Here is a 15007-nt window from a genome sequence, read left to right as displayed (position 1 = left end):
AAGTTCATGCCGAATTTTGGCTTGTGAGCTGGTTCATGCCCATCCCTGGGGTAAACTTAGGCCAGTCACCACTTCTCAGCCTAATCTTCCTCATAGATGGTTGTGAGGTTAAGATGGGAGATCTTTATACACCTCTTGAGCAAAGTTGATAAATTAAGCTGGGCATTCTAAACCAAGCAAACAAAACCCAAACCCTAATGTTTACATCTTTATTGCCTCAGTGCTCTCTAGAATATGAGCTGATATCTTTGTCTTTTCCTCATCTTTGAAATAATAACTTTTCTCCATCTTTCTGTTAGTGAGTTAATAATGCCAAAGATCCTTATCATATAGTAGACAGTACACTGAGATGCATGCAGTCAGTATGGGCATACATTCTTACTCATATATGCCTAGTTTGTGAACTCTACCCCATCCCCCTTTAGGTTTCCAGCAATGATTTGTGGCATGCTTGTATATGTCTGGTCTTTTGTGCACACTAATTGGCCAAGGATTCTGTGTACGCATAAGACCTAATAAGTTAGTCTTACATATTTATGTTTTTTTAAAAAATATATATACAAGAAAGGGGACCCGTGAAAATCGCGGGGGGGAGGAGCGGGGGAGCTCTACACAGAGCAGGGGAGGAGGAAGAAGCAGGTAAGCTTCCCCCCCATCCCGTTGGTTCCCCCGTCTCCTCCACCACCACCCTCAACTACCCCCCCGGCTCGGGAGGCGGGGAGATTGACGTCACTGCCAGGGGCTGGATTTTGGTGGAAATGTGCCTATAAGTAACACGTGTGGGTTGTATGAGTGGTTTTTTTACCTGCTAACCCGGAATGCCATTCTTCGCTATAGGTTCTGTATCCAGCTCGACCGGGGTAGGGCAGGAACGGCAGCAGCCGTCGTTGTTGTTTGGTGGGTTGGCGAACCTCAGTGTGTGAACCGAGAGAGCTGCGCACACCAGCCGTTGGCTCCAGTGGGCGCCAGCTATCTAAACCGGTGAGTGGTTGACGTTTGTGAGGGAGAGCGATCGGTAGAACTTTGGGTCTCTGCCCCCCCCTCGCCGCTCCCCTACCAAGTGTCGGCGGCGCCGGCTTCCCTCCCCGGCCCTCGCCGCTCTGGTCCCCCCTCCCTGCTCGTCGCTCGCCACTTCCCTCCCAAGCGGCTGCGGCGCCAGCGACTTTTTCTCCCCCCCCGGCTCTGAAGGCAGGGCCGAGCGGGGAGCCACTTGGCCGTCACCACTCTGCCCCCCCTGCTCGCCGCTTCCCTCCCAAGCGGCGGTGGCTGCTTTTTCTCTCCCCCTCTGGCTCCGAAGGGAGGGCCGTGCGTCGAGCCGCTCGGCCCTCGCCGCTCTGGCCCCCCTCCCTGCTCGCCGCTTCCCTCCCAAGCGGCGGCGGCCTTCGCAGAGCATTCCCTGCACATGCGCAGGGGACGCTCTGTGAGTTTCGAGGGAATTTAAACATCCCCCCGATTTCCCCCCCAACAATTAGGATTTTTGTGCACACTGGGGGACTGCCCCACGTGTGCACAAACCTCTCCCTTCCCCCCCAGGTGCCCCCCAAGTGCGGATTTAGATATCCGCACAGACGGGGCCACTTCACTATTAGATATATAGATTTGAATCGTATAATGCTTTCCCCCCAAAGTGGGGATACTTCCACTTTTTCATATTTGTTGAAACAATTGAGATAAGACTGTACTATTTTTCTTTAATGCTAGGAAATAGTATTTGCAAGCTGGGGACCTGAAGGGCTTGTTAGGGGCATCTTATTTTCCTTTCCCCCAATATTTCCCCTTTCCCTTCACTGAAACCATGATAACCTATCCCCCATTTCCCTTCTTTCTCTCTTTCTCATCTGCCAGCCCACCTACTTTTATCTTCCACTCATCCCCTCTCTTCAGTTTTCCCTCTTTTTCTCCACCTGACAGCCTGTCCCTGGGAAAACTATGGCCTAGTCGTGCCATGTCAGCTGCTGGGCCAGGTCCAGTTACATTGTGGGAAGCCAAGAATTTGCAGGGGCACCTCACTTCCCCTTTTGATACTGCCCATGGGGTTTTCTTGGCAAACATACTGGAGTGGGTTGCCATTTCCTGAAGCTCAAATACTTTGGCCACCAAATGAGAAGGGAGCACTCACTGGAGAAGACCCTGATGATGGGAAAGATTGAAGGTCAAAGAAGATGGGGACGGCAAAGGATGAGATGGTTAGACAGTGTCATAGATGCAACGAACATGAAATTGAGCCAACTTCAGAGGACGGCGGAAGACAGGAGGGCCTGGCGGGAGCTGGTCCATGGGGTCATGAAGAGTCGGACTTGACTGTGCGACTGAACAACAACTCACTTCCCCCTGTATCCCCCTTCCTAGCCCAATATCTTCTTTCCCTCCATTTGGCAATATTTTTGTTTCTTTCTCTCCCACTGATGAACCAACTTATGTTTTATCTGGCTACCTCCATCTTCAGCTTTTATTTATTTACCACATTTATACTCTGCCTTTCTCCACAATAGGACCCAAAGTAGCTTGAATCATTCTGCTCCCCTCCATTTTATCCTGACAATATCCCCGTGAGATAGGTTAGACTGAAAATGTATAACTGGCCTAAGGTCACCCAGTGAGCTTCCATAGCAGAGTGGTAGAATCTGGGACTCCAATGTCCTAGTCTGAAACTCTAACCACTACACAACACTGGCTTTTGTAGAGTGGCTACTATTGAACAGTGACAAGCAGCCAGTTCTAGGTGCGACATGCAAGTCATGTGGTAGCAAACTGCTTCTGTGTTTGCTGCCAATGAGTCCTCCCTCAGGAGCAAAAAACAGCTCTGGAAAGAGCCCTTACCCCACCTTTTACTAACAGAACCAAGGCTTGGAGGTGGGCAATACCATTGTGGTTGCCTAGCAATGTCCACTGAGTGCACTCAAGTACAGACACTGCTTCTATTCATTTTGGGTTTTTTACCCCCCTCCCTTTAAATATTGTCAGAGTTTTCTGCAAACCTGGGCCTTTTTCAGGTTTGTAGAAAGATCTGTCTTGTCTATTCATGGGTCCAGTCTCCAGATTTAAGAATCCACATATTTAGCCACATTGAGAATTAGATTTGTTGATCGTTATAGTATACTGGATAGAGGAACTGTGCCTGTGCTGTATCATTATCTCTCCTCCTGCTATACTATGAGATCTACAGTGTATTATTATCTGTTTGTCTAAACCTTTCTTAGTACTCTCCTCAGTGCTGTTTTGGAGGTTCATTAATCCATCCCGATCTACTATATAAAGGCTGGCATACAGGAAGCTAGTGTGTGCAGTGCATTTCTGTCCTTCCCACTGTCAGTAAACAAAACACCTTTTAAAACTCCCAGGGTTTGTGGATGGATGCCTTCAGCTGGTAGGAGCAAACTACATGGAGAGCAAGGGAGCAGAATTCAGGAAGTCCTACTGTGGGTATGGATGTGCACTGAATGTAGAACCAGGATGTCAGGACTGCACAGCCAACATTCAGCAGGCTGAATTGCCTTTCCCAACTGAGTCTGACTTTCTTTTGTAATAAGCATGAATTATACGGGTTCTCACTACTTAAATAAAGTGTGCACAGAATTTTTGCAGTTGTGAGGGAGTGTAACCTTTGAAATAAAGGGTAAGAGAGTGGTTAGAACGAACAGCCAAGTTGGACTTTTTTGGGGGGAAGCTTGTTTCATTTAGGTCATAAGCTTTTTTATTACAGATTCATATTACATTCTCATCTATTGCATATCACAGTGTGTCACACATTCATATGCATGTTTCATTAATATACAAAATAATCTTACTAATTCGAAAAAATATGCTCAAATACAATCCAGAATTCAATCCCACTCAATTTAAAGCAAAGTCTACTATTAAAACTGCTGCTGATAAAGAAACCCTTCATTAGCACTATATTTATATGTGCTAGAACCCCTACTTAGATGTATTTTAGGATTTCTTCCTTAGCCTGCTCTTTGGATTTATATCTTTTCCAGTACCTGATGAAATGTATTTACATGCAATAGCACGCCACCAGTTTTACAAAAGAGATTCCAAATGAAAACTATGTCACATGCATATGGCAAGAAGTAAAAATGCATGCAGATCAGATAAGTCCAGCTGTAGAAAAATATATCAGGTCCCATGTATAATAATGAGCTCCTGCACCTCTTTTTCTATGAAATAATACACATATATGTAGTAGCATACTGGACAATGTTAACCCAGTTTGCATATGGGGAACTCTAAGGATTTCTAGGTTCCAATACAATAAATGAATCCATGCCACCGTGCTCAAAATGTATGCAGTGCAGACAATGCAAGAAAGTGAAGCAAATTAAACATCCCAAATAATTTACCTATTTTGCAGATTATCACTCCTAAATTCCAAAATATTACACACAGAGAGAAAGAGAAACACCCTCACACCTTTTCACACACACATATGATAAGTTGATACAGACATGCACTATGTTGGCTGCTCCTCTCCCATTCCATCCTTTACCTGTACCAACCACCACTCAGCTCATTTTCCATCCCCGCACACAAACAGCAAGAAGGAGCTCTGCTGGTGAGTAGCAGTCTTGTGTGGGGTGGTAACTGGGCAATAGCACTCTAATGTTTTTGCTGCCATCACCCAAATCATGGTGTGGGTTGGCACTGGTGGGGATAACTGGCTGGCCAGAGCTGTCACATATCAATAGTCAAGATGTTGTGGCACCACCGACTGGACCAAGCTTGCTGAAGAGGAATGCTGCATGTTTGGTGTAGTGGTTAAGTGCACGGACTCTAATCTGGGAGAACCGGGTTTGATTCCCCACTCCTCTACTTGCACCTGGCTGGATGACCTTGGGCAAGCCATAGCTCTGATAAGAGCTGTTCTTGAAAAAGAGCAGTTTCTGTCAGAGCTCTCTCAGCGCCACCCACCTCACAGGGTGTCTGTTGTGGGGAGGGGAAGGGAAAGGAGTTTGTAAGCCGCTCTGAGACACCTTTGGGTAGTGAAGGGCGGGATATAAATCCAATCTCTTCTTCTTCTCTTCTTAACCGCTCCTCCTCCTCCTCTTCTTCTTCTTCTTCTTCTTCTTCTTCTTCTTCTTCTTCTTCTTCTTCTTCTTCTTCTTCTTCTTCTTCTTCTTCTTCTTCATGTTTTCCTCCAACCTCCTGCTCCCTGCTGCCAGGCTTCTTGTTCACATTGTGAGTGTTGGAAGTGAGCAGAGGGGATGCTGGTTCAGCTTTCAGCAAGTTATTTTACCTTCTCCTCATCACCTCTGCTTTGGGTACAATGCCTACTTGGGCATATAGGCTACAACCACCCATACTTGCTTTTGGACTCCTCCCCAATGCCCAGTGCACAAATGTGCACAGTTGGTACCAGTGTTCCCTCTAAGCTGAGTTAGTGTGAGCCAGCTCACAGTTTTTTAGCCTCTGGCTCACACATTTTTGTCTTAGCTCAGGAAGGATGGCTCCAGAACAAACTAATTTATGCCATAGCCAAATCGCTCGCTCACAACTTTAATGCCAGGAGCTCACAAAGTAGAATTTTTGCTCACAAGACTCTACAGCTTAGAGGGAACATTGGTTGGTACATGTACAAAAACAATGTTTTACAAAAATAAATAAATTAATTAATTTGTGTGTGTGTGTGATCTTTATGAGGGAAAGAACTGGACCAAAACAAGCAACACTTATCTGGCAGTTGACCCAAATGCTCCAGAACCTGCTGGGCTAGCCGAGAATTGTCCAAGAACTAGACAACCCCAAGGGGTGATGTTATGTTGAGTGTCAATATGTATGCCATGAAGAATGCTAAGTCTTAAGGATTTGTGTTTCCAGTCAAGAGGGTCTGGATAGCAGGATGGGAAGAAAGCAATTTGGATAAAATAGCAGTACTTTTACCCTTTAAGTTAGGTATCTACACACTTTTTATTTTATTTTTTAAAAAAGTGATTTGCTTTCATTAAATTTGTTGTTTTTAGTTTCTCATTTCATTGGTTTCATTGATATATACATTTACACCTGCAACTTTTACCCTTTCAGTTGGGTAACATTTTCTGGAATTGTACCTCTTCATTTGAAGGGTTCACCCAGCCACAATTCAGACAGATAAGAGGAGTTCTCATTTTGTAGGCAGAGCAGGGAGAGGTAAGCATTCGGAAGGTGAAATAATCCCCCCCCCCAGTCAGGATACTGAGACAGACAACAGTTTGAAAGTAAACAAGGGCCACTTTATTAACTATTTAACATAACATTGTGGCAAGGGACCAGCTAAGCGAGCACGGAACAGGCAAAGCAGGTGTCATTCCCCTGACCAACCTCCTTGCCCTTTTCTCAGGCGGGTCACCCAGCTCCGGTCTTGAGCCATCGGTCTGGCTCATGACTGGCAGCCCAGCAAACTGGTCATTGCCTAGGAGCGCCTACCCCTGAAGCCTGCCAACTTGCAGGGAGGAGCATACCCTAAGAGGTTCCCAGAGGATGTGATCCGAAGGCAGTTCCTGATGACCCCCATTCCCTAATGGGGAAAATGCTGTAAGGTGCTCACTGGTTCCAGTTTCTTGCCTGCACCAACCTGCCAAGTGACCAGCCTATTTAGGTATCGACCACCACAACCAATTATCCAATCCACTGCTCCACTCCATCAGCCAATCCTGGGTAGAGGCAAAAAAATCCTACCTGGCCCCAATAGGCAACCAGCCGTAGCCTACACTAAGAACAGGGTGGGCATGTGGGCAAGCACACAGAGCAACTAACATTGGGTGGAAGAGGAGCCCAGCCTTTTCTAGCAGAGCCGTCTCTGCCCGCACCGCCCACATCATGATGCCACGTGTCATGGGCTCTGTTGCTGCCCCAGGTTCCTCCGGGGTGGCAAATCAGCTCCCAGACCTCCAGCGGCTTTGCCAGAAGGCCAGGAGCTCCAGAAAGCAAGTTGTATGACAGAGCACACACAAATTGTATGTAAATGATAACGTGTTGTTAGTCAGATGCCATGTTTTGCAGGAATATGGGTCCATTTCTATATGGGGCATGAAAGGAAAGGGAATGGGAAAGTTTGCAGAGGTAACTCTTAACTTCAGCTTGGAAATTTCCAGGAGATTTGGGAACAGAGCCTGTGAAGGGTGGAGGTTGTTGAGAGAAGAAGGAATTCAGCTGATGTGTGATTCCATAGAGTCGATGTTCTGAAGCTGTTATTTTCTCCAGGGGGACTGGTCTCTGTAGTCTGAAGATCAGTTGTAACTCTGGGATAATTCTAGGTCCCACCTGGAGGATGGTAACCTTATATATGTCTCAGTAATATGTCAGTTTTACTCCTTTACCTAAGGTGGAATTTGTTTGAAGTTTTGACCTGGATTTCCCTGGATAGCCTGATCTCATCAGATCTCTGGAGCTAAACGGTATTAGTCCTGGGTAGTACTTGGATGGGAAGGCCATCAAGGAAATCCAAGGTTGCTGTGCAGAGGCAGGCAGTGACACCTTTGAATGTCTCTTGCCTTCAGAACCATAGAGGGTTACCATAAGTGGGCAGTGACAGCAACTTTGCATTAATAATTGCATTATTGAGGGGAAAGGGCTGACAATTACTTAGGGCTTTTTCACACACACCAAATAATGTACTTTCAATCCACTTTCAATGCACTTTGCAACTGGATTTTACTGTGTGAAATGGCAAAATCCACTTGCAAACGGTCGCTGACGGAGAAAGTGAGATGGAAAGCATATATTTAATATTTGTGCAAGTTTATGAAGCATATTAGGACTCTATATTGTACGAGAGTTCACGTGATACTGTTAATTATACTCTTATGTATCAGAATGTTTAACTATGAAATGGACCTGTATCAACCATAACTTTGACTTTTTAAATTCCTGTTCATTCCATTTACTTATGAATTGTTTAGCATTTCCTCAAGATGTACCCTGACTTTATGAGGACCGGAATCTAGGATAAAGAAATGAGAATTCTCAAGAATTTATCAAAAACAGTTATACCCACGACCACGGGAAATCTCTTAATACCACACACGTTAACTACCTCTGCCTTCTGATACAATGTATTGCAAAAATCCAGGCCTCTGCTATTCTATTCCATCTGTGATGTCTGTCTAGCAATGAATGTCACTTGCAAGGTGACTCTTCTCACAATGGAATGTCTCAATTTACAGAAGTGAATGAGCTTTTCGTTCTCTCTCTCTTTTTATAAGAGGCACAGCGTATGGCAATATCTTGACAATCTTTTCTTCTTTTTCCTTTTTCCTCAGGGCATGTGGGTCATGATGTCCCTGTTGGATCATGTGAAAATAAGTACTGTGGTTTGGGCAGGCACTGTGTCATTAACAGAGGGACCGGACAAGCAGAGTGTGTCTGCATGGAACACTGCAAGCCTCACTATAAGCCTGTGTGTGGATCCGATGGTGAATTCTATGAGAACCACTGTGAAGTGCACCGAGCTGCCTGCTTGAAAAAGCAAAAGATCACCATCGTTCACAATGAAGACTGCTTCTTTAAAGGTAAGTATCAGCCACACAGTTGGAGGGTAGTTTAGCAGTACCGGGGAATGCTGCAAAATGTATTGTGAAGAGCTGCTGAGGAAATTTAATCCGACAAAACTCTTTCTCTAGAGGTGTCTTGGTTATGCCTCAATGCCTTCGGGGGGAGGCACCTTATTAGAACCAATACAACTCAGAGTCCCATGATATTGACTTGAGGAGGTGACCATAGTGAATGAACTTTGATATAGAAATGTGAGTTCCCATTTCAGAAGTATGTTCTGTAGTCACTGGAGATATCACATGTGTTATGGCTCATCAATACACAGTGGTACGAATTTAATGTTATGGCAACAGAGAGTAACATCATGGCCTGATCTAGTGAGCCAGTGCTGGGACACAGTGGTTTCTAGGATTCAAAAAGCAGAGTCTGAGTCTGTTTGTTGTTGACTCCATCCCAGTAATGGTAGGACCTGATACTAGTGCTGGCTCAGCAGCAGTGTAGTACACTGGTATTGTCTCCCACATCATAGTAGCCCTGTTCATAAGTTAAAGTGAATGCATGTACAATCCCATGTAGACTGTCCACGTCATGTCTGTCTGTCTGTCTGTCTATCTATCACATTGTCTGCCTGTCTATCTTACACATTGCCTGCTATCTATCTATCTATCACATTGTCTGCCTGTCTATCTTACACATTGCCTGCTATCTATCTATCTATCACATTGTCTGCCTGTCTATCTTACACATTGCCTGCTGGATGGTGTCCTAGCCTCCTGCAAACACCTAGTTGAACTTCAGTTCACACTTTTCCCTATGACTCAGTTAAGGGCAAGGAAAAGGTAAATACAAAGCAACACTCACAGAGTGCAATCTGCTGAGTCCTTATTTTACTTTTCTAGGTCTTGAATAGGTGGGGAAAGGACATCAACAGTAGACCACAAACATAATGCCTGCTGTTCTGGCTATACTGTACTTTCTGAGTAGAATGCCATTTTAGCAGGCATTATGTTTGTGTAATAGCCACTAAAACATATTTGTAGGTTTGGTTTTGTCTGTTAAAAACAAAAACAAAAACAAGTGACTTAAAGTACTGTTACTTTTAGTTTAGTGCAACAACACTGTTCCTTCTAAGTGGAAATGTAGATTTTGTTTTTGAAAATGTGATTCTCCTGGTCATGTTCCAGAAAGCACAGCATATCATCACACACAATACAAAGACACTGTAAAGCACAAAAACAAACTCTCAGCCAGCTCCAAGTGTCTATACTTTTCACCCCGCAGATCGATTCCTTTATGCAGACACCTAACAGCTGAAAATCTCACCCATATTTTATATTAGTTTAATATGTTTTTCAAAATGAGAACCTGAATTTATTTTTAAAGCCATGGAATTCAGACTATCCACATCCATGGGAGTTTAAACATGGAAGCAGACAGATTGAGCAGGGTTGGCTCACTCTCCCACTAATAGTCCGTAAAGGCTGAAACCACTTTTTACCCTCTGGTTGGTTCTGGACATCGATCTTTTTGCAATACAAGAAAACAAGAAGGCTATAAAGTTTTGTTCCTGAGCTGGAGTAGGTGTGGTTCCCTAGGGGATGTGTTTCAGTTGTGTTGGCAGTTGAGCTTAAATGATTTCATATTAAAGAATTAGATAGCCTATATCTTATTACTATCCTGGAAGGTAAGTGTATGCCAGGGAATGAGGATTCCCCTTTTACCCATGATCAGTCTGTTGTGATTATCTATGCAGTGTGTTCTTTTAATGTGCTTATTATTTTTGTTTTTAATATGGTCAATCAGATCTCTATAAACAACATTAATCCCCACTGGGTCCACATTTATAAGGAACAGAGAGCAAGAGACCCAAAAGTGGTGCTGGAACATGTAAAAGACTAATAGAGAGGGGCCTGAACACACAGTCTTGGGCTGAGCCATAACCTCTTAGAATTGGTTTGCTGGTGGTGGTGATACCCTGAGAGATGAGTGCAGAAGTGCAGAATAGGAGCCTTATTGGGGATCTAGAAGCTGGAGACGTGAGTTGGCTAAGTAACTTCCTCATTTCTGAGGAGTGTGGGAGCCTGTCTAACCATACTTACACTTGTGCAAAGTGAATCACTCCAGAAGGCAGACAGGGACAAATAAAGGTAGAGCAGGCTTATAACTACCTAGCAGCACAGGTCTGAAGCAGAGATCCCCAGGTGATGGTCCCAAGTGAACCATCAGAAATGTCAGAAGAGAATCTAGCTACACAAACCAGGAAGTTTTGGAGTCAGTCAGAAGGGTGCTTTTCAGGGTCAGCAGCAAAGACTTAAGAAAGGTCCAAATGAGCAGGGAGGAGAAATATGGAAGTCACGTAATATTTACCTGGAATAGGAAACATCTGTTAACTATATTTGGGAGAGAAACCAGCAGCAGCACACACTGTGGGGCAGAATGTAACTCCAGTTACAGGGCTAGAAGCTTGAGATTCTTTTTCCTGAAGCTTGGAAAAGGGGTACAGAATCCAGTTCTCATATTCTGGCAATATTAATGAATATGGAAAGAAAGGGGATTTTCAGGGCAGAGAGATGTCAGAAGCAGTCTTGGGCATCTCATCAGATTATTGGATGTCAAAGTCATTCTCATCTGTCCTGTATCAAATCATGTGAGGCATAACCTTTTTAATTTAGTTTGAAGATGTTAGCCTCTGGCTCCAATCTTTGTGAAGAAGAATGATAATGAAATAGGAGTATATTGTGTCACAAGACAGCTTGGTTTGTCAGAGAAGAGTCCAGATAGTGCTTTGAAAGCCCTGGTGTAAGGTGGGATCAGATCTTTCAATTTTCCACTGAATGTGATAGATTCAAAGTGTTTCTGTCAGATCCTTGTTCAAAAATCGGTTATGTCCTAAAGACTTTTGTGTGTGTTTTTAAATAGAGCTTGAGAAAAAAATCAGTTTTGGGGATGATGTTATGGCAATCAACAGACTATCATATTGGTGGATTATACGAGATATAAAAATCCCCATGATTTAAACATTAGACATTTGCATCATTTTAGCTTAGCAGTTCAGCCAGAATGCAAATATTTGTTCTAGGATTCATAGTGTGCCCTATAAATCTATGTACCAATGTACCAATTTTGCATATTTCCTGCTGTACTGGGACTCTATTTGACAAAGATCCTTTAGTCCAAACATTCCATTTAAGAGCATTTGCATTGGCCCCATGGCAAGGTGTCAGTCAGGCTTAGCAAAGTAAATGAAAGAGGAGCCGGAAATGTCTGGGCTTCTGTGTGTGTTGATAAAGAGTTTACTGATGTGGCCATTGAGAAACTCATCCTGAATCTTGCTTCCTGAATGATTTTCTATCACTGTCTCCGATCCAGAAGTAAAGAAAGTTTTGAAACCCCCCCCCCCTTTACTTGCAAACCTTGAGAAATACATGTCTGAAATAAGGGAGAGGGATTCATGATTTGGCTGCCATCTGGCTTGAATTTTTCTTGTGCAAGCTCCAGTAACTCAGGGGCCGTCATGAATTCCATATGTCAAGGTCAGGGAGATTGTAGACCAGCTAGGTGCAGATTGTTCTTTCCTTTTTTGTACAGCAGCTTTTCTTGCCATTTTTGCTGGCTTGCAATAAAAAAAATGGACAGGTCTCAATCACTGAACCACGAGCCAATATAGTGAAGTTTTTGTTTGATTTACCTGTGTTTGTTTAACCATGTCATTCATTCCAAGACAGAATGCCAACAAATGCGGGGGGGGGGGCACACAACTAAATAATGTAAGCCATATAAAAACATGATTTCCATTTCTTCAGCTAAAACTTCCTTTTTTTCTTTTTTCTTTTGGTCAAATAAATCGCAGCTGTCAGTAAAGACCGTTGTGTCGGATCACCTTTCATAGCCCAGCTCATTCTTACATGCACCAGAAAACTCTTTGCTGTAGATGGAAATTGTTAAGGTGTCAAGTTGTTTTGTGAGAAAAATTGCCAGTAAACCTCATAAAACAGACAGCCTTATAAAGGTGTCTTTCTGGTTGGTTATTTAGACTAACTCAGATGCAGAAGGCCACTGAAAACATTAACATAGTCCTTAAGTGAGTCTTTGGGGATAACTGTTGCGGGGGGGGGGAACATTCCAGAAAATAAAGGAGGAGTACTGAGAATATGTTTGCATAATTGTAAGGATAGGACATGTTTACTGTAAGGATCGATGCACAGGTGCATACTTGATACTGATCACTTCAGTAGTCACAGCTGAATGTATGAATCAAAATGAGTGAACACATTACATTGGAGGTGATACTAAAACTCTCTTTGTGGTGTTTGATTTGTAATAGTTTCTTTACATATCTGAACCACCGCTTGGTAATATCAAGAGATGGATATAGGTAAGTGAATCAGATTTGGGGAGGCTGTACAGATTGCCTTTCAATAATTTAAGAGCCATAACAAACTTTGGAAAGGATCTAGTAGTCCATCAGTGGAAGGTGCTGATGGTCATGGATCTTTCCTGTGATCCCAATGGATTTCTGTCATTGGCATAGCATATATCCATTATTTCCCTAGGAGTCCTTTCCAGCTGTGGGTTGTGGAACCCATGGGAACTAAGAGCCACACGGGTCAGGTGGAGGCTGTTGTTAGAGGGGAAAGAGGACAAAATCACCCTTTCTGCCTCTTCCATCACTGCAACTCTACTGATGGACGAGAAAGAAGAAGATGATTCTTCCTGCTGCAGCCTCTTGACCTATGCAGCTGTTAGTCAATGTGAGTCCCATGACTGCAGAAATAAACGTTTGTGAGGTAGAAATGGTTGCTAGGCAGAAGAGAACACTGATCATCTGTATGTTTGTGGATCATTAGACATATCTCTGTGTTGTCCTCATGCTCATAGTCACCAAATTAGATAGATCTTTTCATGGGTTCAGGGACCCCGTCTTGGAAATGTAGCTATCTGTTACTGTCAGTACCAGTATGGAGTTTAACTGTTGATCCCAAACAGGCCCGTAGCTAATGTGGGGCCCATGGGGCCTGGCCCCCTCCCATTTCTTCTGGGCCACCTCCCTCCCGGGCTGTCCCCAAAGTGCCTCAACTCACCACCTGTGTGCCACTTTGCACTCTGACTGAGAAGCACCCCCACTTAAATCTTCTTCGGACTGCAAAGACCCGGGGTGGAAAACAGCCACACTTTTTTTAACTGGGGGGGCGGATAATTTATGCATGATGTCAAAAGCGGGAGGGGGGAGAGAAGCGGCCTTCTGCTTAGCCAGGGATGCCACGGCGTGAAATTGACCAGCACGCTGAAACTGACTCAAAACCGGCCCCCCACGGCCCCCTCCCCCAAAAAGTCCCTAGCTACGGGGCTGAATTCCCAAAATAAGTACTATTGCCTATAATATATTTCAGCATAGCTACAGACTTAGCTCAAAGTTGCTGTAAATCTGTTAAATGTAGTAGGCTGATGACACAGATCTTTGAGTGTATTGAGAAACCATCCTGGAGGCTTCCTCAGCTGGTTTTCAGCCATGTACTTGGTGCCCAGTGCTGTCACTGTCTGGTTGAGTGGGAGAACAGAGAAGTGTTTGATGATGACAACAATGAACAAGGCACTGCAGATCAGTGCCAATGTGCCATTAACAAACCACTGTGGGTGGCGATAGCAAATGCTTTAGAAAATGCTCCACTCTGATTCTGATGGTGTCCTTAACTGTACGTTCTGTCAGCATGAGATGATGGGCTGCCTTCCATGTTTTGAAGCCTGGAATTCTCCTTTATTTGAGAACTGAAGTCCTTTTTTGTGTGTGTCAATAATAAAGCATGAAACCAAGTAACGATGTCATCAAGCATGACAGTCCACACACTGTAGGCTGTAATGAGAAGGAAATCCAGAGCTGGTGACAGAAAATTCTTCACTGTGTTGCCTCTTAAGCCTCACTATTTGTGCAGCGGGTAGCTTTGCATGTTCCTTTGTTTTGAGTAAAAATGTTACACCCTTTCTCCCACATATATCTTGACTCTCAAATAGTGTCAGAAGGCAAGTAACAGAAAATCTTTTAATGATAGCCTCAAAAATTCCAGTTACTGTAGCATGAGTTTTGAAATTAAAAAGAGAATATTTCCTGCACATCTTCATATATATTGTCACGCCCTTCTGGCTCTTCCAGGGGTCTCCCACCTTTAGCTGTGGTGTCTGGAGTCCATCAGAGGGCGTACAGTGAAGCAGGAGAAGATCTGTGTCAGCTGCGGGGGGGGAGGGGTGCATGGAGGAGACTCAAGGAAAGGCATTCAGCTTGCGAGGAGGAAGGAGGGCCTCAGATCAGGGGCACCAGTCAGAGTGGTTACATCACCGCTCTTGGTCCCTTAGAGGGTTGGCTGCTCTGCCACCACTTCATCCTTCTCTCTGTGCTCTGTCTCCCTATTACTCTCTCTGTATCCTTCTGGAAGCTCTCCTCTGGTTCCTCCCTGGTCCTCTTCCTCTCATTCTTTTATTCCCTTCCTTGTTCCCCCCTCCGCCCCTCATTGGTAGCTGCACCCTCCTCTAAAGGGAGTGACAC

The 15007-nt window shown here is 44.3% G+C and overlaps 1 protein-coding gene across 1 annotated transcript in view; it reads left to right on the top strand.

The window, feature by feature from the left end:
• The first annotated feature begins 3354 nt into the window (after nt 1–3354).
• Nucleotides 3355–15007, top strand: part of FSTL5 (follistatin-like 5) — a 337288-nt gene continuing 325635 nt past the window's right edge. The window contains exons 1-2 of the mRNA XM_015414569.1: nt 3355–3419; nt 8248–8486. Coding sequence (XP_015270055.1) covers nt 3355–3419; nt 8248–8486 — 304 coding nt within the window. The remainder of the gene's footprint in view (nt 3420–8247; nt 8487–15007) is intronic.

Source organism: Gekko japonicus, unplaced genomic scaffold (genome assembly GCF_001447785.1).
Source record: "Gekko japonicus isolate JY-2015 unplaced genomic scaffold, Gekko_japonicus_V1.1 scaffold579, whole genome shotgun sequence".
NCBI lineage: Eukaryota > Metazoa > Chordata > Lepidosauria > Squamata > Gekkonidae > Gekko > Gekko japonicus.
This window is presented reverse-complemented; position numbering and strand designations above follow the sequence as displayed.